The sequence below is a fragment of the Saccopteryx bilineata genome, chromosome 7 (assembly GCF_036850765.1).
Source record: "Saccopteryx bilineata isolate mSacBil1 chromosome 7, mSacBil1_pri_phased_curated, whole genome shotgun sequence".
NCBI classification, from domain to species: domain Eukaryota; kingdom Metazoa; phylum Chordata; class Mammalia; order Chiroptera; family Emballonuridae; genus Saccopteryx; species Saccopteryx bilineata.
The window spans coordinates 49150183-49174284 of record NC_089496.1 but is presented as its reverse complement, the minus strand read 5'-3'; the positions used below and the strand labels follow the sequence as shown (position 1 = coordinate 49174284).

Here is a 24102-nt window from a genome sequence, read left to right as displayed (position 1 = left end):
AGAACTTTAAATAGAGTTATTGTAATACCAACCTGCTGACAAAGAACTATGAACTCTAGGTTTGTTGGTCTGAAAATGACTTTATTTTGACTTGATTTTTGAGCCATATTTTCCCTGGATGTAAAATTCTCAGTTGACAGTTTGTTCTTTTAGCACATAAAAAATGATGTTCCATTGTCTTTCTGCTTGCATTGTTTGTTTTTTTTATTGGTTTGTTCATTTTAGAGAGGTGAGGGGGGAGAGAGAGAGAGAGAGAGAGAGAGAGAGAGAGAGAGAGAGAAAGAGAAAGCGGGGAGGAGCAGGAAGCATCAACTCCCATATGTGCCTTGACCAGGCAAGCCCAGGGTGTCCGACCAGCGACCTCAGGGTTCCAGATCGACACTTTCTCCACTGCGCCACCACAGGCACTGTTCCTAGTGAGGAGTCAGTCATCAACTCTCTTTTCTCTTTATCACTGTTTTTCAGCAAGCTGATTATGATATATCCTGGTATGATCTTATTTATTTTTCTTGGTGTTCACTGAGCTTCTTGGACTTGTCCCCTTTTTTCTTTTTTTTTAAGATTTTATTTATTCATTATAGAGAGAGGAGAGAGAGAGAGAGAGAGAGAAGGAGGAGGAGCAGAAAGCATCAACTCCCATATGTGCCTTGACCAGGCAAGCCCAGGGTTTTGAACCGGCAACCTCAGTGTTTCCAGGTTGAGGCTTTATCCACTGCGCCACCACAAGTCAGGCTTGTCCCCTTTTTTCAATGAAACTGCTACAAATGATCAGAAGTGTTGTGTGTCTGCAACTACGGGCAGTCAGGCAGCCACGACACCTGTTACTGGTCCCCACAGGCTGCACAGCACTAACCCAGTGGTGGATTCTGGACCAAGGTCTAGAAGTTGTCCGCTCCCACACATGACATTAAAAATATTACATATTCGGCTGCACATCCTAAAAAAGAAGGCTAAAAATAATAAATAAGACAGCCTCTGCAGTTTACGACATTTCACAAAAGAAAAACTATGTACCAATTCCCCTTGTCTTGATTGACAGGCACTCTGAAACTGGCATATACACACTTCTGTTTAAATAAATCAGCCTTGCAACTGTGATTTTAACTGAAATTGGCACAATCTCTTTTATTTATTGCATACAACAACCTTACATTTTAATTGTAATAAAGGGCAAATCCCTTTTTAACCTGGATTTTGAAAAGGTGTCATTATGAGGTAATGAAGAGGATCTCCACAGACTAGCTTCCTTGAAAATATTTTAACATATAACAGCAGCAAACTTACCTTCTTCTACTTTTGGCCTGAGAGAGTAAAGCATAGGAGAGCTCTGGGCTTTCTTTCACTTATAACACAATCCCATTTGAGTCTTACTGTGGAGGAGCAAAGCCTTCCGTTCCTTCTTGTTGCTTTCCTTTGAAGAAATTATGTAGAGAAATCACCTATATAAACCTCTGATTACAAATCAAATCCAAGATATCGTTTGACAATGAGATGTTTTATTAAACTTGAAACACGTGCTATATAAGGATTCTGTGAAAAATAAGGGGTACCAAACTATTGTGCATCTAGGTCTCTGCATTATAAAATCTGTCCCAGAAAGATGTCATCTCACTGTATCCTGTGGCCACAAACATCTGGATGACCATAAAAAGCAGCGACGTGCTCTCCTGGTAAGATAAGTTTCAACGGACTTGCCCATAGTCGGACAAGTCCTCCTAGCGAAATATAAAGTCCCAGTCCCCATCTCTACATAGTGGCATCTCCAGACAGGTGAGCTAGATGAAGCGCCCTGGCCAGCCCTACGTCTGTGCCCGGCGCGAGGTCCAAACAGGATCAGCCCTGCGAGAGCCATCTTCCCCTCCACTGGACAACTCTACTTGGACTATTCCGAGACTCCTTGGAGGGGTGAGACTTCTAGAAAAAAGAGAGTGAGAGAGAAGAAAAGGTCTGAATAGTGAAAGGAATATACAAATGAGCAAATTGAGCTGCACCAGAGCTGAGGGGAAGTAGGAAGAAGCTGGGAAACCAAGCAGCTTTGCAACACGTTCTCTGGAGTAACGACACCGACCGTCGTCACTGGACCTGACATGTTCTCTGTGAAAGCCACCCGTTCTCTTACCGGGCCTGGGCGGCTCCGCAGTGAGGTGCTTGTGGCTGGTGAACAGTTCGGCGGACTCTTCTTGTTCTACCGATCTCTCCTCTAGGTCTGACTCTGGGATCGGAGTGCAGCCACCTGGTCGAAACAAAACGATGACAATATTGGAGGCAATGTGTCGGCAAATCTGCCTCTTCACACTGCTCTAAAAAAAAGAAGGACCAATCCTAAAGATAATAAATGATGTGACGACAGTCTTCAGGAGCAGCCTGAAAAGAATAATCTTCAATGTCTGTCTTTGGTGAAAATACAGGGAATGAGTTATTGCCCCCAAAGACATATTATACCGACGATCGATCACTTAGCAACAACAGCGGTGGCGCTGTCTATAAGCTTATCCTTTTTAATGCAGGAGCATCAGAAACTATAAAAAAACAAAACAAAACAAAAAAACAAAGCGCATTGATTGCGAGGGAAATAAACCTTCCCTGGGCAAAGAGGAAGCCACAAGGGACCGGGGCGGTATTTCTCTGGAATTCCATTCTATCCCTGAATCCCAACATTTACAGCACAGATACGAACACCTCGCGATTCAACGGCAAAGCCGCACACTGTCCTGGGGGTGCTTTCCATGCGGAGTCAACTCCCGGCGACTTGAGGATGGACGGCTCCACAGCTCTTTTGAAATATTGGGTGAAAGTCACCAGATTCTACCCACCAAACTCTTATGCGGGACGCTCATGTGTGGATTTCTTGACCAGATCGACAACCTGACCAATTTGCCATCATTTTCTGGACACATCCTAACATGCTGTGTACTAGTATATATGTTTTTCCAATGCCATCCTTCTTGTTAATAAAGTGTGATCCCCCCCGCCTTTTGTTTTCTGAGATTTCTCACAGATTGAATCCTAAACCTCCATACTCAAGTTGGGTTTTATGGGTGAGGGGATCTTTAAAGAAAGAGAAGGTACCGGCAGCAGTGGTCTGTAAACCGTGTCACCCAAATGAGAGGGAAGTGGAGAGACCGCGGGGCCGAAGGAAAATACACCTCGTCATTCATTCCTCTGCATCAACTCTGAAAAAGAAACTGACCTCGAGGAAAACGTGAAAGAAGAGCATTCCCACACTCATAAAATAAGTATCAGTGGCAGCCTCAGAGGTTCCTTGACAGGAAATGTTAGAGTTATCCATCAGTGCAATGGAACCAGCCCAGCTCTATCTGAAAGTGGCCAGGGCCCCATCCTGAAGAACTGGGCTGATTTTTTTTTATTGAATTTATTGGGGTGACATTTGTTCACAAGAACCATACAGGTTCTACCAGGCTTATTTTTTCATCTCTTTCCCAAGCCTGCAGACCAGGGTAACAATAACCATCATTATCAAGAACTTTCTAAATGCTAGAAACTCTGCCCATATTATCTGATTTAGTTCCTACAAACCACAGCAAAAAAACCTAGACATTGTTCTTCTCAGTTTACAGAGAATAGAATTAAGCGCTCACACGATCTGGGGACGGGCCGAGGGCACACATTGCTGCGGAGTAAGACAGAACTCGCACTCGAGCCCGACAGTGCCTCAAGCCCATGCTGTCTAACCACTCACTACAGGGCTCCTGGCTGCCACATCAGCCAAAGAGGCCTCGGGCGTTAGAGGGCTGTGTTCACCTGGGGACCACTGAGGACGGCTGCCGGGGGCACCGCTTCGAGTTTTGTGAAGGCCCAGGCAGTCTCTGAGGGTCCAGGGCCTTTGGACAAGCCAAGAAATAGCACCTGTCTCCTCCGGGACCCTCACCCAATTGATGAAAAAGAAATAGGGTGCATGGGGGCAGGGGAAAGGAGTGTCTGTGAGACTAATGGTGGAGAGGAAGAGAAAGAAGGTGCTCCCTGCAGAACAGAGCCCTGATCCCAAGAGAACAAGTCAGAGAACAGCTTGGTTTCTCATTCCAAACTCACACTTTGGATGAAGTCACTTCTGCGTTCCCGGGGCGGAGAAAGGAAGGAAGCAGGTGAGGCCAGGAATATTGTGCTCACGCAGCTACCTTTGCACACAAGGAAACTTGCGGCGTGGGGAAGGAGTGTCATCAGCCAACAGACGGAAAGAGCGCAGAAAACCACAGCCGCATGATATCACCTGAACACACACCACGCGGTGTGTAGCACACACGAGCCAACTGGCAACAAGCGAGAACTGGGCACCTGCTGACCTGGAAATCGTAGAACGTGGACCTACTGTGTGCTGGTTACTCGGCTTTGAATTCTTAATGGGTTCATTCACCCAGTCCTCGAACAGCCCTGTAAAGAAGGGTTCATTGGCCCCATTTTATAATTGTAAAAGTATTGATGTTAATTTGTAGCTTTTTCTTCTGCTGTCCCTCCCTCGTACCCTCTTGCCTCAAAGTTTCCCTGGGCCATTTTGTGCTTCCTTGCCTCAGAAATCCACAATGGGCTCAAATCAAAAGTAGCCTAGCCCTGGCCGGTTTGCTCAGTGGTAGAGCGTCGGCCTGGCGTGCAGAAGTCCCGGGTTTGATTCCTGGCCAGGGCACACAGGAGAAGCGCCCATCTGCTTCTCCACCCCTCCCCCTCTCCTTCCTCTCTCTTCCCCTCCCGCAATCGAGGCTCCATTGGAGCAAAGATGGCCCGGGCGCTGGGGATGGCTCCTTGGCCTCTGCCCCAGGCGCTGGAGTGGCTCTGGTCGCAACAGAGCGACACCCTGGAGGGGCAGAGCATCGCCCCCTGGTGGGCAGAGCGTCGCCCCTGGTGGGTGTGCCGGGTGGATCCCAGTCGGGCACGTGCGGGAGTCTGTCTGACTGTCTCTCCCTGTTTCCAGCTTCAGAAAAATACCAAAAAAAAAAAAAAAAGAAAAAAAAAGTAGCCTGAAAATCCTTTCTGGCCCCTGGTGTTTGTAGCCTTGAGCTCCCTGAAGAAGAGAACTATCTCTGGGAGTTAGGTAAGCACCGGTATGCTAGCAGATGTGGAACCAGCTGGTTTTCAAGGGGAAAAAAAAGAAAAGCGAAGTGCTAATCTGTAGTGTATGCCCATTTCTGTGGTGTAAATACTCCCATCCTGGCCAATTTCAAGCGACCACTGTGACTCTACCCAAAGGAGATGTGCAGGAACACCCCCTCAAGTGCATTCTATAATATAAACATAAGTAAGAGTAAAATGTAGTAAAATAATTAGCAAAGAGTTTTGGAGGTGTATTACCTTTGCTTTTGTGGTTATAAGTTTACATAATTTAATACTTAATCATGGCTGAATTTATCAACTGGCTCACAGAATTCCTAAGATGCATGAGCTAGCGTGAGCCAACTCCGGCTCTGACGGTGGGCGTGGTGTAGGGGCTTAACGTCATGTTTCCAGGCCTCGATTTTAACTGTGGCTCAGCGTTTACAAGACGAGTGACCCTCCGGAGCAAGTCATTTCACTTAAATGAGACCCACATTTCTTATCTACAAAATAGAGGGTATGGCAAAGCCCTACTTTATAAGGGAGAAAAGGATGAGTGTCCATACATGCCCCTCACACTGAAAAACTCACCAAGTTCTGACTCTTTTCTGGTCAAAGTTAGGGACACTGAAAGCAGAAGAGAGGAAGTAGGTCAAGATAGAAGTCCCTGAAGGTGGGACTCTGACGGGGAATGGTTCATACAAGCAGGTAATTCCCATGGGGCCACAGACACAGCTCTGCAGCAAAGACAGGAAGTGCCTGAACACGGGAAACACGTGGGGCCTCTGAGGTGGACCGCTCCGGGTGACGCACGCCCTGCACCTTGGCCTTCCTGCTCCGTGGTCTGCGGAATTCTAGTATTTTACTCTACTCCAGGCGAATCCCGGTGGCCCAGCTTACCTGCCTCACCTTCTACACTGTAACCCAGGGTGGGCCAGATGGTAAATATGTTTTTTATGTTCTGCAGACCACCTGGTCTCTGGGGCAACTACTCATTTTTGCCACTCTAGTGCAAAAGCAGCCATAAACAACATGCGAACACGAAAGGACATTAGCTGTGTTCCAATAAAATTTTATTTACTAAAACAGTGAGTTGACAAGTAGTTAGTCCCCTGGCCTGACTCAAGGCTCACAGAAAGCTACTCGTCACACAGTATCCTAATTCTAAAGGCCCTACAGGCATTTAACACTGCCAGATCATCTTGTAGTGGAAAGAGGAGGAGGAGGAGGAGGAGGAGGAAGAGGAGAACTCGTTTAAAAGCCTACTGTTTGCCCTCATGCTACAAATGCTCTTTCTGTTTGGACAGTGATAAACTTTTAAAAATAGAGTTTACCTCTGAGAACAGTTTTAGATGCACAGGAAAATTTAGCAGATAGTACACAGAATTCCCATTCATCCTCTACACAGGTGCCACATCTCGCATTAGTGTGGTACATTTATTATGATCAACAAAATAATATGGATACACTAGTATTAACTAAAGTCCATAATCTATTCCAATTTCCTGAGTTTCACCTAAATCCCTCTCTGTCCCAGGACTCCATCTGGTTTACCACGTGACATTAGTTGCCAAGTCCTCCCTGGCTCTTCTTGGTTGGGACAGTGTCTCAGACTTCCCTTGCTTCTGACGGCCTGATATCGGTCAGGCATTCTGCAGAATGAAATTTCTACTGAAATTTGTCTGATGATTTTTCTCCTGATTAGACGGCGGGGGGGGGGGGGGGATAAGTTTGTAAGGTTTCTTTTCATAAACGCTTAGGGTTTACAGTATCTTAGGACAGTCTCCAGGTGTTCCTCTTCCTCCATCCAAAGGGAAAGCCAAGTGGAGAGGCCACTGCAGGGAAAGAGGACACGGCGAGGCTCCGCTGGACTGTGATGCTCCCAGGAGCGGACCAGGCTGGATCTAGCTCTAACTGTAGGACCCAGGGCAGGTTATCAGCCACTCCGTCTGTAAAAAGAGGGTCTTACTCAGAGGCCTTTCGGGGGATTACGAGACCATGGACACCCGGCACAGTGCTTGGCACACAGCGCGTTGGATCATCTCTGCCTTGTGTTAATTTCCTTGGCACAGCTGCGCTTCCTACGCCATTTCTGTGGAACCAGAGAACTGGAACTTTAAGTTTAACCACCTTCATTCAGTAGCTACCAGAACAGAGGCTCAGGACAGGGCAGCTGATGCTCCTAGTACCCTTGAGCTAGGTCCTGGTTCTCCTGCTCCCCGAACCATTACAGCTTCCTCAGCACCTCTTTTTCCATAAAAATCTCCATAGATGTGCTTGTGCTTGTACTGGATGACCCTTCTTTCGATGAGACAGGAGATCTAGAGGGTTCACAAGCCACTCTTTGGGTAGGTTTTAGAACTTTGCTGACTTATTGTCTTGTAATAAGTGACCTCTGCAATTAATTGGGTGCATTCAGGGAGGAGAAAGTCTTTTCTTCTCTTTTCTTCATCCATTTAAGAGGAATGAACACGGAGACACCGCGAGTCACAAACGACGGCAGAGTCCAAGAACCTTCTGCTCGCTCACATGCCTGAACGCCACGAAGAATTGAAAACAGCGGAAACCTCAAAATATTCACCAGCGACATTTTTCTCTTAATCGAGATTTACTTGACGAATAAAGTGTTTTTTGAGGTTAGCTTTCAGATTTCATTTCAAAGGTTTCTGATTCACGGCCAGTGTGGGGATGGGGAGCTTTAAAAAGAATATTTCGCTATCTTAAATACGAAGAAATTCCCTGAGAGACTACACGTAGTTTAAAAATGCCCTGTACATATATTCAAGGGAAAAGTTTTATTATTGATATTCCCGCCCCCGTGACTGTGCGCGCACGCACATGCACACGTACACGCACACGCACACGCACACGCACACAGACCTGTACGGAGTTCTCCTGATAATTCTCCTCTAGTCTGGTTCATTTTTCTAGCTTTTTCTTTTAATATATTTTTTTTTAGCTCAAGGAGAAAGAAGCTCTGAAAAGCCAAGCACCTGGCAAAATGGAGGAATGGAAGGAAGGGGAGTGGGCAGCAGTCAGGGGAAGACAGACGATGGGGGGGAGGTGATGAATCAGTGACACACTCTACTTTCTGTGCACACGCTCCACGTAAAACGTTTGGGGTGACTGCAGGTGTAGATGATAACATATTAAAGTATAAAAATGTTAGCGGTTTGAAAAATGCTGACATGTTCCAGTATGTTCGTACCTCCTAATGCAGATCAGGAGGGACAGCCAGGAAGAATTGAGGGTAAAACACAGAGAGGGACTTAAAATTGCAAAAGGGCCGGAGGAAGAGTGGGCTGTGCTCCTAGGTCAGTCCTGCACTGACCTCTCTCCTTCCAAACGGGACCTCAGACCTGAGGGCCCCATCCGCCCCAAAACTCAGACGGCATGTTTCCTTAAGAGCATGCCAGAATTTGGAAAGCTATGCTTGTTGGAACTTTTTTAGTGTGTGTGTTTGTGTGTGTGTGTGTGTGTGTGTCTGTCTGTCTGTCTGTCTGTCTGTTAAGGCCATTTTGGAGAGCCAACACTTATGTGAAATTGGGTTTACGAAGGTGCTGACTGACAGACGCTTTTCAGAAAAAAACATATACACAAGATTGTTAATAAATACACCAGGCACAGACCTCATCAAAGGAGGTAAAGCCCTCGGGAATAGAATGTATGGGGACTGTGTTCTCACCACAGCACGGCAAATCAGGCTGATATCATATGACGACAGCGTGACCCTCGCGGAGGGACCGGAGGGCGTGTGTCCAGACCTTCTCCTCCCCACGTCCACTCTGCCCCCGGCTTTGCCGCGAGGTGGAGGCGCGCCGCCCTCGACCCGGCCGTTCCACAGCCCGTCTCAGCAAGGCCGGCGGCAACGCCTCTCCGGGCAGTCTCTGGTGTCCAGTTCCGACCTACCACGCTGGTTTCTCCACATCCTCTTTATCCAGTCTGCAGCTTTGCCTTCTTCCTGCACCTGCAGAGGCCACGCTGACCACACTGACAGGAGCTTGTCCACGAGTGACAGAGACAACACTGCTTAACCACCGAGAGGCAGGCGGGGGGCGCCCCGCGGAGCGCGTGAGACTTCAGTTCCACCACCTAATAACAAACTCCGATCTCCCCCCCCACACACACACACACGGTGAGAACTTAAAATGTGTTCAAGACTATGCATGTACCTATGTTTGAAAATATTTCCACTTCACACCTCGCAGCAGAGACCAAGTGTGTAAATAAAAGGGAGTCTAATATATTTTAAGAGGTCTAGCATGTGTCTCAACAAGTTTTAAAATCCCCATAAAGGCTGGATACTAAGTCCCTTGGGGTATATGGGCTCCAGTCAGAGGCTGGATTTAAGAGCAGGGTGCCCCTGGCATGAAGATGTTTCCGCCACTCGAATAATGGTAGGTGTCCAAGTATTCTTTTAACTGGACCACTTGGTTCAGAGGATTAAGAAATACAGGAACATAGCTGTTTTCATCCAATGATAATTATGTAAACACAATGTACCAAACAGAAAAAGAGCCCTATTTACAAAAAAAAGCGAGTGCAGTCCATAAATCCAACAGATTGGAATGGGTCCAGGGTAACAATCTGTCCAGATGTCAGTCTGTAAACAGGGCTTCATAAAGCGAATTCCCCAATTAATTGTTGGCGAGAGTGATCTCTACACGACGTTAGTGCATTGTGACCCCCCCCATCAGATGTAGGTGGATTGTTGTCTGGCCCCTAAGCACGTTAATCACTTCTGATACAACGGAACTGGGGGGAGGGGCGCTGGGGTCCGCAAGGCTTCTTTTGATATGGAGAGAAGGTGCTGTAAAATTACTGCTGGGGAACATGGGAGATTTGCTCCCTGAAGGAAACGAGAGCTATCTGATTTATTTGCCTTCCATCTGTTTTTCTAACACATTTGGTTCTTAACCTGGAGCACTTGGAAAGGCACACACCCGGTAAGAATAGAAACATGGAACTTAAAAAAAAAACAACTACTAGTCACTATGTTGTTCAAGTCTCCCATCACAATGTTCCCACATGTTAACAAGGCCGTGAAGTCCTCCAGACAGAAACACAAGAGCATTGCCAGCCATTGTGAGAAGGTGGGGAAGCAGAGAAAGTTGGGGTTTGCTTTTCCTTGCCAACTGGTCAACATCTGGAGCACCCTACAACAAAAATGCCAGATCTACTGCCTTTCCGCGAGGTCCGGGCTGATAAGCACAGGGTTTTCTTGTTCAGAGAGAAGGTGGGGTGGTTTTTATTTTCCATTTTGTTTCTAAATCTTAAGGGAATCCACGGTACAACTGGAAAGAGACATCATTTTAAGACATTTCCATTTCAAATACTTTCCTAACTCCCTCTTCAGAGACCAACTCTCTCTCAAAAGTACACACATACAAATAAAACATTACAGCTACAGTTGAGAAAGAAAAGAAGCCAATGGCTCTGCAATAATAATTTCTAAAAAAAAAAAAAAAGAAAGAAATAGTAAGAGCATACAGAACTCCACTTCGCCCGGACACCACGAAAGAGAGCCAGCGTTCGTCACGGCCTTCCTCACCCATCGAGTGACTACTGTTACTTCCCCAATGATCCCAGCAACAGTTCTTCCACTTGAGTTTCTTTCCACGACCCAATTAAAAGCCATAATCTTCACCGAACTGTGCTGCTTTTAGTAAGGACAGGGTCTAGGTGGTGATTATGACCCTGGGAGTTCAGCTGGGTAACCCTGGTTATACACACGTTGGGGGAAAAGAGGGAACACAACTTCTCTTGCATGTGATGAAGGACCTAAAAAGATACCCAGGACTCATTTTAAAGCAACTCTTGGATTATCTAATGATATATTTCTAGAATAGCCCATCGAACAAGGTCATGTTTTGCAGAAAAGGGAGCTGTACACAGGTGATAAACTAGCCCGTTGATCGCGGGACATCCTGAAAGGCAGGGGACGTCACAAGTGACACTGTCTTAAGCAAAGCCACAAAAGTCTGGGCCTTGGTTTCCTTTCCTCTGCAATGCAGAAAATGTAGCATTTACTTTATGAGAGATGAAGGTGAAATTAGTGAATGGTAACAATATGGTTATCACAGAGCCTGGCACTGGGAAAGCCCCCAATAAATTTTAGCTATTATTTTCAGTACCGACCCCCAACATGCGGTAGTCATTACACTTACGGCCAATTACACATGAAACAGCAAACCACGAGGACAGAATAAATTTACATTTGACACCTTAAAAAATGCTCGGGTGGAAACTGAGGACCAGTGGGAGAATGCTTCCAGCTGGCCCAGTGGCCGAAGCCAAAGCTGTTCACAGGGCGTTAAAAGAATTCGCTTGAAAACAGTGCACACATTCATTTTAAGATGCAATCACGCCCTGACCGGTTGGCTCAGTGGTAGAGCATCAGCCCAGCATGTGGAAGTCCCAGGTTCAATTCCTGGTCAGGGAACACAGGAGAAGCGCCCATCTGCTTCTCCACCCTTCCCCCTCTCCTTTCTCTCTGTCTCTTCCCCTCCTGCAGCCAAGGCTCCACTGGAGCAAAGTTGGCCTGGGCGCTAAGGACGGCTCCATGGCCTACACCTCAGGCGCTAGACTCCAGTTGCAATGGAGCAACACCCCAGATGGGTAGAGCATCGCCCCCTAGTGGACATGCCAGGTGGATCCCAGTCAGGTGCATGTCTCTCTGCCTCCCTGCTTCACACTTCAGAAAAATACAAAAAAAAAAAAAAAAAAAAAAAAAGCAATCACTGATGATCTACTAGCATCGATAACTGCTCTTCTGAGCTCTCAGTGGGAATTGCTGTAAGGGCCACAATGGCGGTGACGGTGAGCAGGGCTGCGCAGTCACACACACTGTGTGCTGTTTACCAGCATGGCCGCTCCTACTGAGAAACGCCAGCCCACACAACGATATGACATAAACGGACAGAGCATTAAGATAAAAGGGCAAGAACAGGGGTAGCTCTGCTTTCTCGTGGGAAATTGGAGCGGCCAGCAGATGAACCTTAAAGAGGAAGTGTGCTGGCCCACTGTTACTAAACATAGGAGGCGGCCAGGGGGCGGGCGGCGGGGGGGGGGGGGCTGGAGCAATGTATTTAAATGTATGCCTTGGATGAAGCAAACACCAATTATTTTTATATGACTTTAATTCACCCAGTGAACACTTTATGGGTGTTGGCAAGTCCTTCTGGAAAAGGAAGGGGTTGTTAGCGCAGAAGGAGCCGGTGGCACCGCTCGCCAGCGCTCTGAGAATGAACGCTTCACAGAGAGTCCTTGCGTTCGGACCTCAGCTCTAACGATAGGGAAATGTTAAGGATCCTTTAAAAATTCTCAAGTATGATGGTCACGTATACAGTCCTTTCTATGTTAGTTTCCAGATGGTCCGACAGCCTGCACGATAAACAAATAAGCTTCCCACAGCAAAATAAACTCAAAAAGGGAAGCAGTTAATTTCTTTTCCCCTTACACAAAGAGTAGGCGCTTAATATATACTTGTTGACTTGAAAAGGAATTCATGAAACTTGAGGAAATACAGCCTTTAAAAATGTTGTCTTTGAAGAATGTTCTACCACGGCACTCCAGGATCGTGGGGCTACGGCCTGCTCAGGTCCCGGCTGGTAGACCGGCCAGTGCTGGTCAGCTCCTGTGTGCCACCCTGCTTCTCAGAGAACGTGCCTCCCCCACCCCAGCACATTCTCATACGATGCGAAATGAAACCTCTCGAGCTAACACCTTGCTCTTAAAGTCCTCCAGAGGCTTCTAGAACGTGCACTCCGGAGCTAGACTCCCAGCCCCACCGTTATTAGTCTTTTTAAAAAAAAAAAAAAAAAACTAATTACTTAATGCTTCTCTGCCCCAATTTAATTATTTGTAAAATGCAGATAATAATCGCACTCAGCTCACAGGGCAATTATAAAGACTTAAATGGATTAATTTATGCAAAGCATTTCTAATAGCGCCTGCAGTAGGAGATACATATGTCAGAATACTAAGTATTACTATCATCATCGTCACCCTCACGGAGGCTGAAGGAAAGGAGAATGGTGACTGTCAAGAGCACAGAGCACAGCAGCTAGAGCCACCTGACCTCCAGGAAAATGAGCTACGTGTGAGTTAAGGAACACCTCACTTAGTTCTCCGGTCTGGCAAAACACAGGGCCCTGCAGGCAATACAAGCCTGGCAAAGAAAGAACAAAGGATCAGCCAAGATCTGGAAACAGCCCAAGTGTCCGTCAGTGGATGAGTGGATTAAAAAGCCGTGGTACATACACACAATGAAATACTACGCAGCCATGAAGAAGAAGGAAATCTTCCCTTTTGCGACAACAAGGATAGACCTGGAAACTATCATACTAAGTGAAATAGGCCAGGCAGAGGAAGAAAAATATCATATGACCTCACTCATTTGAGGAATCCAATGAACAATGTGAACTGAGCAATGAAACAGAGGCAGAGGCGGGATCAAAGGGACCCGAGGGGAAGCAGTCAGAGGGAAAGGGGAGGAGAGGATGGGACCAGAGAAGGGAAAGAGATTGGTGAAATTATATATATACATAACACAGCGTTATAGAGAGCAGGACAGCAAATCCTGGATGGAAGGGGGATGTTGAGGGGAACACGGGGGTGGGGGGATGTACTTGGTGGGACACTGGAATCTATGCAAACACAATAAATTAAAATCAATCAATAAATAAATAAGGAAACTGCAAAAAATAAAAATAAAAAAGAACAAAGACTGTAGTCTGTATAAATAACAAAGGAAAACAATCAGCATCCGATCAGGAACAATCTACTATCTTTCCACCCACCTTCCTGCATCTCCCTTCATTTCCTTGCTCCTCTTGGACAGCAAAACTTCTCCCAAGGCTTGTCTGTATTTAATGTTATAAAATCTTTGCTTTTCCTCTCTCGTACATCCCCCAGGGCAGCCTTCGCCTCAACCACTCTAGGGAAGTTGCTTTGCTTAAGGTCACTAATGACCTCCGTGTGGCTACATCAACTGGCTGTTCTCAGCCCTCAACTCAGCCGACCCAGTTGCAGCATCTCACAAGGCCGATCATCACCTCTGAAACCCACTCTTTACTGGACTTCTGGGAGACCCGGCTACTGATGTGTCTTACCTCCCTGCATGCCCCTTCCTAGGGTCCTTGGCTGGTTCCTCATGTCCCCAAACCACCTACAAGTACACAAGTTCAGATGGCCATCTCTCAGTCTTGACCCTCACCACTTTTTTATTTTATTTTATTTTTCCAAAGAGAGAAGCGGGTGGAAGGCAGATAGACTCCCGCACGTGCCCGATCAGGATCCACCTGGCATGCCCACTAAGGGGCGATGCTCTGCCCATCTGGGGTGTTGCTCCACTGCAACTGGAGCCATTTTAGAGCCTGAGGTGGAGGCCATGGAGCCATCCTCGGCACCCGGGCCAACTTTCTCCTATGGAGCCTTGGCTGTGGAAGGGGAAGAGAGAGATAGAGAGAAAGGAGGGGAGAAGGGTGGAGAAGCAGATGGGCACTTCTCCTGTGTGCCCTGGCTGGCAAATTGAACCTGGGACTTCCACATGCCGGGGCGACACTCTACTGCTGAGCCAACCAGCCAGGTTCCTCACCACTTTTCTTAACTCAGTCCCTTGGTGACCTTATCTGGCCTCAGGGCTTGAATAACATTTTCAGGCTGACAACCCCTAATTCCACAGCTCCAGCCTGGCTTTCTGTCCTGCATTTCAGACTCACATATCCAAACACATACATACTTACTCAGTATCTCCACTTGGACATCCCACAGCACCTCGAACTCAGCACGTCCCAACCCACACCTCTGACCTTCCCCACCTGCTTCACTCCCGGCCCTTGTCACATCAGCTCCATCCCTCCATGGGTCTGACCCAACACTCTTCAGGTCTTTCCGGCCTCCCTTCTTCTTCCTCTCACACATCAAGTCCACTGTGTTAGGAAAGTCCACTGTTTCTACTTTTGAAATATACCCAGAGCAGGACCATTTTTCACCACCCTCACCACCACTACTACTCTGTACAATCCACCATCACCTCTTACCTGAATTGTTACTAAATTACTCACCTGAGTAACCTACAACTTCCCACTTCTACCTTTGACCTCCCTCCCCCCCAAGACTAGTTTCAAAACAACAGCCAAGGATCCTTTGGAAATGTTAGAGCATCGCATTCCTCTGTTCAAAATGGCCCTCCCCACATTGCTGGGAGAATCAACCCCCCGTCTGGCAGAAGGCGGAGCAGGATCTGATCCCTCTGCCTCTGCCTCTGCCTCACTGGCCTCCTCGCTGTGCCCGGGACACTCCCGGCCACCCTCTGCCCAAACACTCATGCTTCCCATCTCTGCACCGATAAACCCCTCCCTTTCTTCAAGTCTTTGCTCAGAAGTTGCCTTTCAACAACTCAACTTAAAAATTTCAATTGGTGACTGCCCCTTTTCCAACAGTCCTTTCTTTTCCCGTAGTATTTATCACCTTTTAACGCAAACACGTATTATTTTCTAACATTCTGTATCGTTTAACTATCAAGCTTGCTTCCTGACTCCCCCTGCTAGAATAAAAGCTCCAAATTCACCACGGTATCCCAAGCCCTCGAATAGTGCCGGGCGCGCAGTAATCCCGTGCTGACTTGAATGAATGAATTGAGGGAAAGAGATTAGGTAGGAGGCAATGGAAACCAAATTCCCTTGTATTTCTCACACCCTTCCATCGGCTTTTCCGCGGGAGGTTGGAGAGCAATTACAGCAGAACGTGGTACAAACCTCTTGGTCCTACCCCCCAGCTCGGCTGGCTGCTCTGGGAACCGAAAAGGGTTCTTGGAAAGTTCCTTGCCTGAGCCGATACTCATCTTTAAGAAATGAATGCTAGTGGGTGATAACGTGCGGAGAATCTGCGAGACCGGATAGGGGCGGCGTGAGAGGGCCCGCCCAGGAGAGAAATCAGATCCCAGCAGCGGTTTCTGTGAGGGCTGAAGTTGAAAAGAACTCACAGAGCACTTGTAACCCTAGTTCTTGATAAAAGTTATTTGTGGAGGAGGGAACTGCGAGGGAAGGCCCAGAGACATCTGTCCGCTTGGGAAACGTCTCAGAACGGGTGAAAAAGGATCCACCTTATTTCCACGGGGGCATCAAGTTATGGCCTGGAACGGCTTATTTTTCCCAGGCTACTTCAAATCGAGACGTGTTTTTAAAAGCAGGCCCAATGAAAGATTAGATAAACAACTGGACAATGTTTTTTACGCTCTGGTAACATAAACATTTCAAATTCCTCCCTCACTCCTTACCAGCATAAATCTTGAATTTCCAGAGAAGGCCAGCTATCCTCAAAGTTTAACAATACTCGGAATTATTCACATTTTTACCTCCATTTCTATATTATACTTTTTTTTTTTTTTTTTTTTGGCAAGGAAAAGCCAGGTTTCATCCAAACTCTGGTGCTATGACCGCCTCTTCCAGTTGTGAAACCACCCGGCCCAGCCTGCGCTGCTGGAGGCAGAACCCAGCAAATCCCCCCCGACGGGTCTCTTTCCTCTTCTCTCTTCTCTCTCATACATTGTGAGCTTCCCCTTGTCCAGTCCAAGACTTTATAAATACAGCGGGGAAACCTGAAGGGGTCTGCATACAATGAAGCTACAAAAGCAATGTTAAAATGGTGTCAAACACACAAACAAGATAAGCGGAAATAGTTGGTGAGGTGAGAAGATGCCGGAAAGGAGAGCTCAGTGGACCAGGAGGCTCCCGGCTAAGACCTCACCGGGACAGGCCGCTCTGCGGGAATGCCACGGAGAAAGAAAGGAATGAAGGGAGGGCATGGACGAGAGCAAAAAGCATGAAAACACGAGAGGGCACAAGGACAGCCTGCCCACAGTGCAACCCACGTGGCGGAAGGCTTAGGAATGGCAGGAAGTGGTGAGGGGAGAGGAGGAAGGACGAGGCTGATGGAGCCATTCCACTTGCATCCTGCTCCACAGTTTAACAGTCCCACTTGACCTGGGTCCTCACAACAACTCTGAGTGGTCAGGTGGGTCAAATCTGCACCCCACATCCCAGGAAAGCCACCCACCCAGCCCCTGGGAAGCTACTGAGTATTTTTGAGTTTCTATGTCCTCATGTGCAAAATGGAAATAACTATCTTCTTCATAAACAATTGTCAGGAGTCAATGAGATATTACCTAAAGCAGGGGTCGGGAATCTTTTTGGCTGAGAGAGCCATGAACACCACATATTTTAAAATGTAATTCCGTGAGAACCATACAACAACCCGTGTATGTTACGCATTATCCAATAAAAATTTGGTGTTGTCTCGGAGGACAGCTGTGATTGGCTCCAGCCACCCGCAACCATGAACATGAGCAGTGGGAAATGAATGGATTGTAATACATGAAAATGTTTTATATTTTTAATGTTATTATTCTTTTTATTAAAGATTTGTCTGCGAGCCAGATGCAGCCATCAAAAGAGCCACATCTGGTTCCAGATCCTTGATCTAAAGCATCAGAAACAGAGTCATGGTCAATATTTGGTGGTTATTATAATAAAAAGAAGGTTGACTGACCCAAAGTCAGGCAAGGAGCCAAGGACCCTGTCTGGAATAGAACCTGGGTTTCCTGTACCAAAGCACATTGTGGCAGGGGAGGGGGGATTCAGGGGCTCAAAAGAAGTGCAGACACAATAAGGAAACTAAGAACCTCTCAAGATGCTGGACACAGTGGTAGAACATTGAACACTGACACGAAGATCTGCTTCCCACAGTGAGCAGAACTGCGCTAAGAAAACCTCAGGAAGCAAAGAACTTGAGGGCATTCTCATACACACATATGGATGCAAAACTCAGACTCCCACATGAGCCCCGACTGGGATCCACCCAGCAAACCCCTACCAGACAGTGCTCTGCCCATCTGCCAAGCCATTGCTTGGCAACTGAGCTATTTTAGTGCTTGAGGTGAGGCCATGAAGCCATGCTTAGTGCACAGGGCCAACTTGCTCGAACCATTCGAGCCATGGCTATAGGAGGTGGAGAGAGAAAGAGAGAGAGAGAGAGAGAGAGAGAGAGAGAGAGAGAGAAAGAAAAGGGAGGGGAGGGGTGGAGAGGCAGATGGTCATTTCTTCTGTGTGCCCTGACCAGGAATCAAACCTGGGACTTCCACACACTGAGCCAATGCTCTACCACTGGACCAACCGGCCAGGGCCTTAATAGGATAATATTTTAAAAAGTAAAATAAAGAAAAATTATTCCAGAAATGCAAAATGATTCAATTAGTGCAATTCCTTGGATCTCAGCATTGCATAACATTCAATATCTACTCTGATTTTTAAAAAGAAACAAAACCAAAGAGTGAACTAGGAATAACTGTCTGAAGTGAATAGGCAACATCAAATTTATGAAGATCTTGACCATTTATCACTACTATTATTTCATGTTGTTCTAGAAACTAAAAGCAATGTAGTAGGAAAAAGAAAGAAATGCATCCATTAGAAAAAGATTAAATGACCATAATTTCCAGGTAATAAAATTACATACCTATGGCCCTGGCCGGTTGGCTCAGCGGTAGAGCGTCGGCCTAGCGTGCGGAGGACCCGGGTTCGATTCCCGGCCAGGGCACATAGGAGAAGCGCCCATTTGCTTCTCCACCCCTCCGCCGCGCCTTCCTCTCTGTCTCTCTCTTCCCCTCCCGCAGCCAAGGCTCCATTGGAGCAAAGATGGCCCGGGCGCTGGGGATGGCTCTGTGGCCTCTGCCCCAGGCGCTAGAGTGGCTCTGGTCCCAACATGGCGACACCCAGGAGGGTCGCAACATGGCGACGCCCAGGATGGGCAGAGCATCGCCCCCTGGTGGGCAGAGCATCGCCCCCTGGTGGGCGTGCCGGGTGGATCCCGGTCGGGCGCATGCGGGAGTCTGTCTGACTGTCTCTCCCTGTTTCCAGCTTCAGAAAAATGCAAAAAAAAAAAAAAAAAAAAAAAAAAAAAAAAAAAATTACATACCTAAAAAAATTAAGAATATGAAATAAACTATTCAAATAGGTGAGATATTAAAATATATAATATATAGGCCTGACCTGTGGTGGTGCAGTGGATAAAGCGTCGACCTGGAAATGCTGAGGTCGCCGGTTCGAAACCCTGGGCTTGCCTGGTCAAGGCACATATGGGAGTTGATGCTTCCAGCTCCTCCCCCCCTTCTCTCTCTCTCTCTCTCTCTCTCTCTCTCTCTGTCTCTCCCTCTCCTCTCTAAAATGAATAAATTTAAAAAAATTAATATATAATATAAATATAAAAAATTGATGATTTGTCTCTATATTAACAATATCCAGTTAGAATATATAATGGAAGAATTATTATATTCAAAAGGATACCAACTAAATTTTTTGTTAAAAACAGTAAAAATAACTAAAAAGGAAATGCCAAGGCCTATAGGTAGAGTACTAAATGTTTATGGATGAACATAAAAGATTTAAATACATGGACAAAATGAAGTACAATTCAATAGAAAAAGATATTAACTGTCCACAAACTGACTTCAAACCTTAATGCAATTCTGCTCTAAGTCTCTAAAGAGTTTTTAATTTGAGAGTATGACACTACCATTCATAACAAAGAATAAATGGTTGAGCAGAACCAAGAAATAGTAAATAAAATAATGAGGGGTATTTGTTCTGCCAGTTTTAAAGTCTATTACACAGTTATGACAATTATAGCAGCATCACCATCAATGGCAGAATAGATGGAGAGAAAAATAGCCCAGCGCAGAAATACTAGAGACAGTCCCATTTATATAAAAACATTTAGTATATTTTATAAGTGTATTTCAAGTTAGTGAGAAATCATGTATTATCTAAAAAATTGTGCTGGAATTTTGAGTAAAATATTTCAAAATAACTAACATTAGGTTATAGCAAATAAATTTCAGATGACTACTGAAATGTAAAACTATAAGAAGAAACAAACACCTGAAATCAATAGAGAAAAGATGAATATATTTGACTACCAAAAGGAAGTCATTTAAAAATAAATCCAAACAGACAAATTACCTTAAGCGAAATTAAAAACAAAACCAAACTTCAGAAAAAATATTTGCAATATGTACTAACAACAATAATGAGTTAATTTCCTTTAGAAACAAAGTGCTCTTTGAAACAATATTAAAAGGTGATATTCTGGCATAAACATGGAAAAGCATGAAGAAGTAATTCACAGAAGGAAAAATATAAAAGGCTAGTAAAAACTAAGAATGTAAATTACAAAATTTCAAAAACCGCCATGACAAATCACTAAAATATTTTTAAAGGCAACCTTAATAGTAACCACAGATTCAAAATTAAAATTCCTGTTTCCACTTTTGATATCAACGATGAAAAAGAATCAGTTTAAAGAATATAGTATCTATGATAAGCATAGAAATAATAACTACAGCAATAGCTAACATTTATCAAGAACTTCTAGGAAGCATGTGTTATTCTAAGTTACATATGATAACATTTAATACAAGGTAATGGTAATGCTTTTATTATTTCTATTTCACAGAGGCACACAGAGGTTAAATCACTTATCCACAGTCACACAGCCAGTTAGTGCTGGAGACATAATATAAACCCAAGCAAAAATATGGCACGGTCCAACTTCTTAGTATTCAGCCTCCCCAGACATTTCTTCTTATAAAATTTCCTCCTGCCCCAAGCCCAGAGCCAGGCTCCAGCTCTCAAACCCCTAACTGTCCCCTGTCTGTTCCCTCTGAGAGCCCTTCACATGCAGTCTGGCACCTTTATTTGTGCATCTCCTCTACCAGAGTCTGAGGATTTTATCTTACCCTGGTTTATGTCTCCCATGATTAAGCACAGTCAGCAGAATGGCAAGAGTTTTCAGTACATGTTCTACCCAATAAGTAAATATACATAAAATATATGCATAAGGAAATTAAAGAAACCGACTATCAAAGATCAAAGGAAAGAACTCATATAGAAAGGGAGTCAAGGACCAAGGATGGACAGATGGATGGATGGATGGATGGATGGATGGATAGATGAGTGGATGGGTTATCCATTCATCCATCCATCCATCCATTCACCTAACTACCTACCTATCAGATATAGACTAATACCACAGTATTAGCCAAAAGACCAAAATCAAAACAAAAATAAAAACAGGAGTGAGGAAGAAAAAAAGAAGTCAATACTGGACTCTACCACCTGTGAGACATTGTGTTAAATACTTTCATATAAGGTATGTCACTTAAGTAGCCAATGAGGATATTCCCATATTGGTGGGTTGAAAGGTTCCCTTTGAGTCCTACAAAGCCGGTGATGTTAGTCTGAGGAAAAACAGATTTCCTTTTCACTGGCATGAAGGGCCAAACTGTAGATACCAGCATAATGATACAAGAAGGTATATCTAAGAGGACCTAAAATCATATAAATAAGGAGGTAGAAGGGGCAGGCCAACATATTACCAAGCCTTGGTCCCGGAGTCTTGTCCCAGAGGTGGGCCCGTACAGCAGCAGGCAGGAGCAGGTGAGGGATGGAGCTCCCACCAACAAGACAGATGGCACCCAGGGGTCACATCAGGAACCTTCTACAAGGCAACACAAGAACTGGGAATGGGATGAGGCTTACTACGTTTCATTTTAGAAACATCTTTGACAACCAAAGCCCCACGTTCTCTTCAAGTCCCTGAAAATATATAGTGTCCAGTTCAGCCCCTGAAGGCCTCCCAATATCCCGTATTGCATGTCTGCCGAACTGAATGAAATTGAAACAAGCCGCATGTCAAGAGAGGAGAGATACAACCTACAGGGACAGAGGTTCCCAGAAGCAATGGCCACATAAGCTTGACCTTGTAATCATCAGACTCATTAAAAAAAAAAAAAAAAAAAAAAGTCTGCAACAGCTCCACTTAGCTTTCCAGGGTGAAGTCTGAAATCCTCACACTCTGCCCTGTCTGGCCACCTCCCGCCAGAGCCCCACTGGTCCACGCAGGTTCCTGAAACTCATTCTGCCGTCCTGCACCTCCGTGCCCTTGTGATGGGAACATCTCTCCCTCCATCCTGGCCTAAACTCCTGCTTGTTTTCCCCCAACCTGCTCAAGTATCTGAGACGTCTCCTTTGATCCCTGACCCTGACTATGCTCGACTCAGAGACTTTGGGTCCCTATTTGGTGAGGTAAATAGAGGTGGGAGATGGGTGGGAAAACCAAGGACACAAAAGGGTAAGTCACAATTTTACATCAAATCTTATGAAAAAGAAAAGCACAAGAACAAAGAATCACAATGTGCCCCCAAAGGCTCTCTGGGAGGCTCACTGTAAATATTGTGTAAAATATTGGAAGGAAAATTGCCCAGAGAATAACAAAAAGGAGAAAATATGAAAGAGAAAAGAAGAGTATATTAATCTGTTAAGAAAGTGATAGGGGGTATTTCTGGAAATCAGGCTGTGTGTGTGTGTTTAAATTCAAAGTGAAACACTATATGCTATGTATTTTATGGCTTTTATTTTGAAAAAAATAAAATCCTGTAAGGATAGAATGAGATCATATCGATGATTCTGGAAAGGTTAGAATATCATATAAATGTTAGTGACTGTCATCATTCTAGAACCAGTAAAGGCTCCCCCCAAAAAAACCCAAGATAAACCCTCCTGGCAGGTGATACTTCTAACTTTCACAAAAACAAAACCAGTCATTTATTAGCCGGGCCCTGCTTGTTACCAGCAAGGGCTGTTGGGTAAGAAGATCTAGCCAAAGTCTCAGAGTCGGCTGGAACAAGTGGTTCTTTATTTGATATCTATTTGTCAAGCAGAGATACAACTAGACAGGCCATAAAACAAACCTCTGTTTTTACAGAAGGGAAGGCTGAGGTAAAGTGGCTTTTTATGTACATGAAAATGGGCTTAATGTACCAGGGCCATGATGTTTGTAGAAATAAATTAAAGACTCGGGACATGGAGGAACCTGCCATTTTGCCAGTGAGAACTTACTCTACTATCATCTCAATCTACCAGAGAAACTAGAGTCTTTCCCCCAAAACAAGTACAAAATATCCTGGCCCCAAGTGGTCCGTTTAGAACTTGAAGAGACATTCCCTGTCACACACACAACTTTCCGCCACTGGCCGGCAGACGTTTTCTGGGAAGGCTGTGGCCAGCGCCTGCTTGTGGGAGACAATTTGGAATGGCCACTTGCCAGGGTTACAAACAATCTTTCCTTTCCCCAAAGCTTCTGCTCTGAGAGGCCTGGTTCACCACGCAGGGGGTGAAGCCTCCAGCCCTCGGAGTTACTGAATCACATGGTGCAGGGATTGTCATGGAAACCCTCAGCTTATAAAACTTAAAAAGTCCCAAATTACCTTAGCGTCCTGGCTGGATATGTCCCTCTGTAAACATGTGAACTGGCATGATTTCTGTTACACCCCTTCATCTCTTTCTAGAAGATGCAAATGACTGAACCCCATCTGCCAGTTTTATCTGTAAAAAATGTTCCCCTTGGTAAAATTATCCTTCCACAACCTCCCAGGACACTCTGGTTCAGGCTCTTGCAGGATTCCTTGATGTGTCCGCTGGTCCTATGAGCAGCATATGGGTATCCACCACTTAAAGAAAAACAGACTCATCTGGGGACATAGTGAGCAGCAATCATTTTGCATACATAATAAAATAAGCAATCTTACTTCCTGATCACTACCCAGCTTCTTTTCTACCTAACTTCCACGGACTGACTTCTCAAGTGTCTACAGTCACGTCCCGTGGAGGCTCAACAATACACATTTAAAAACTGTCAGCTCCTTCCACTGTCCCTGCTGGGCAAAGCAATGCCACGTGGTTAGCTTTCTGTTCACAAGTGATCACCTAGTAGACCCGTCATGAACTGACCACGTTACCTGGGTGAGCCGAGCTCAGTAACAGAAAGCCGTCTGCGTGCTGATGCAGCACACACTGCAGTTAGACTCGCGGGGCCTCCGTTCCAGCCCACTGCGCACGGTCTGGGGCAAGGCTGTGGAAGCCTCTGTTCCACCATCTTTAAAGCAGGGGAGTAACAGGACCTTGCTTATGGACTTTTGAAAAGATTGAAGGAGACAATCTA

The 24102-nt window shown here is 45.6% G+C and overlaps 1 protein-coding gene across 4 annotated transcripts in view; it reads right to left on the bottom strand.

Moving 5' to 3' along the window:
• Positions 1-1479: 1479 nt before the first annotated feature.
• The window catches only part of BBS9 (Bardet-Biedl syndrome 9), a 388196-nt gene continuing 365573 nt past the window's right edge, over positions 1480-24102 (bottom strand). For all 4 annotated transcript variants that reach the window (XM_066239905.1, XM_066239906.1, XM_066239904.1 and 1 more), the window contains 2 exons: positions 2120-2233; positions 1480-1914 (listed from right to left, as the gene is read on the bottom strand). In XM_066239905.1, the coding sequence (XP_066096002.1) occupies positions 1883-1914; positions 2120-2233 (146 nt within the window). In that variant the 3' untranslated portion in view covers positions 1480-1882. The remainder of the gene's footprint in view (positions 1915-2119; positions 2234-24102) is intronic.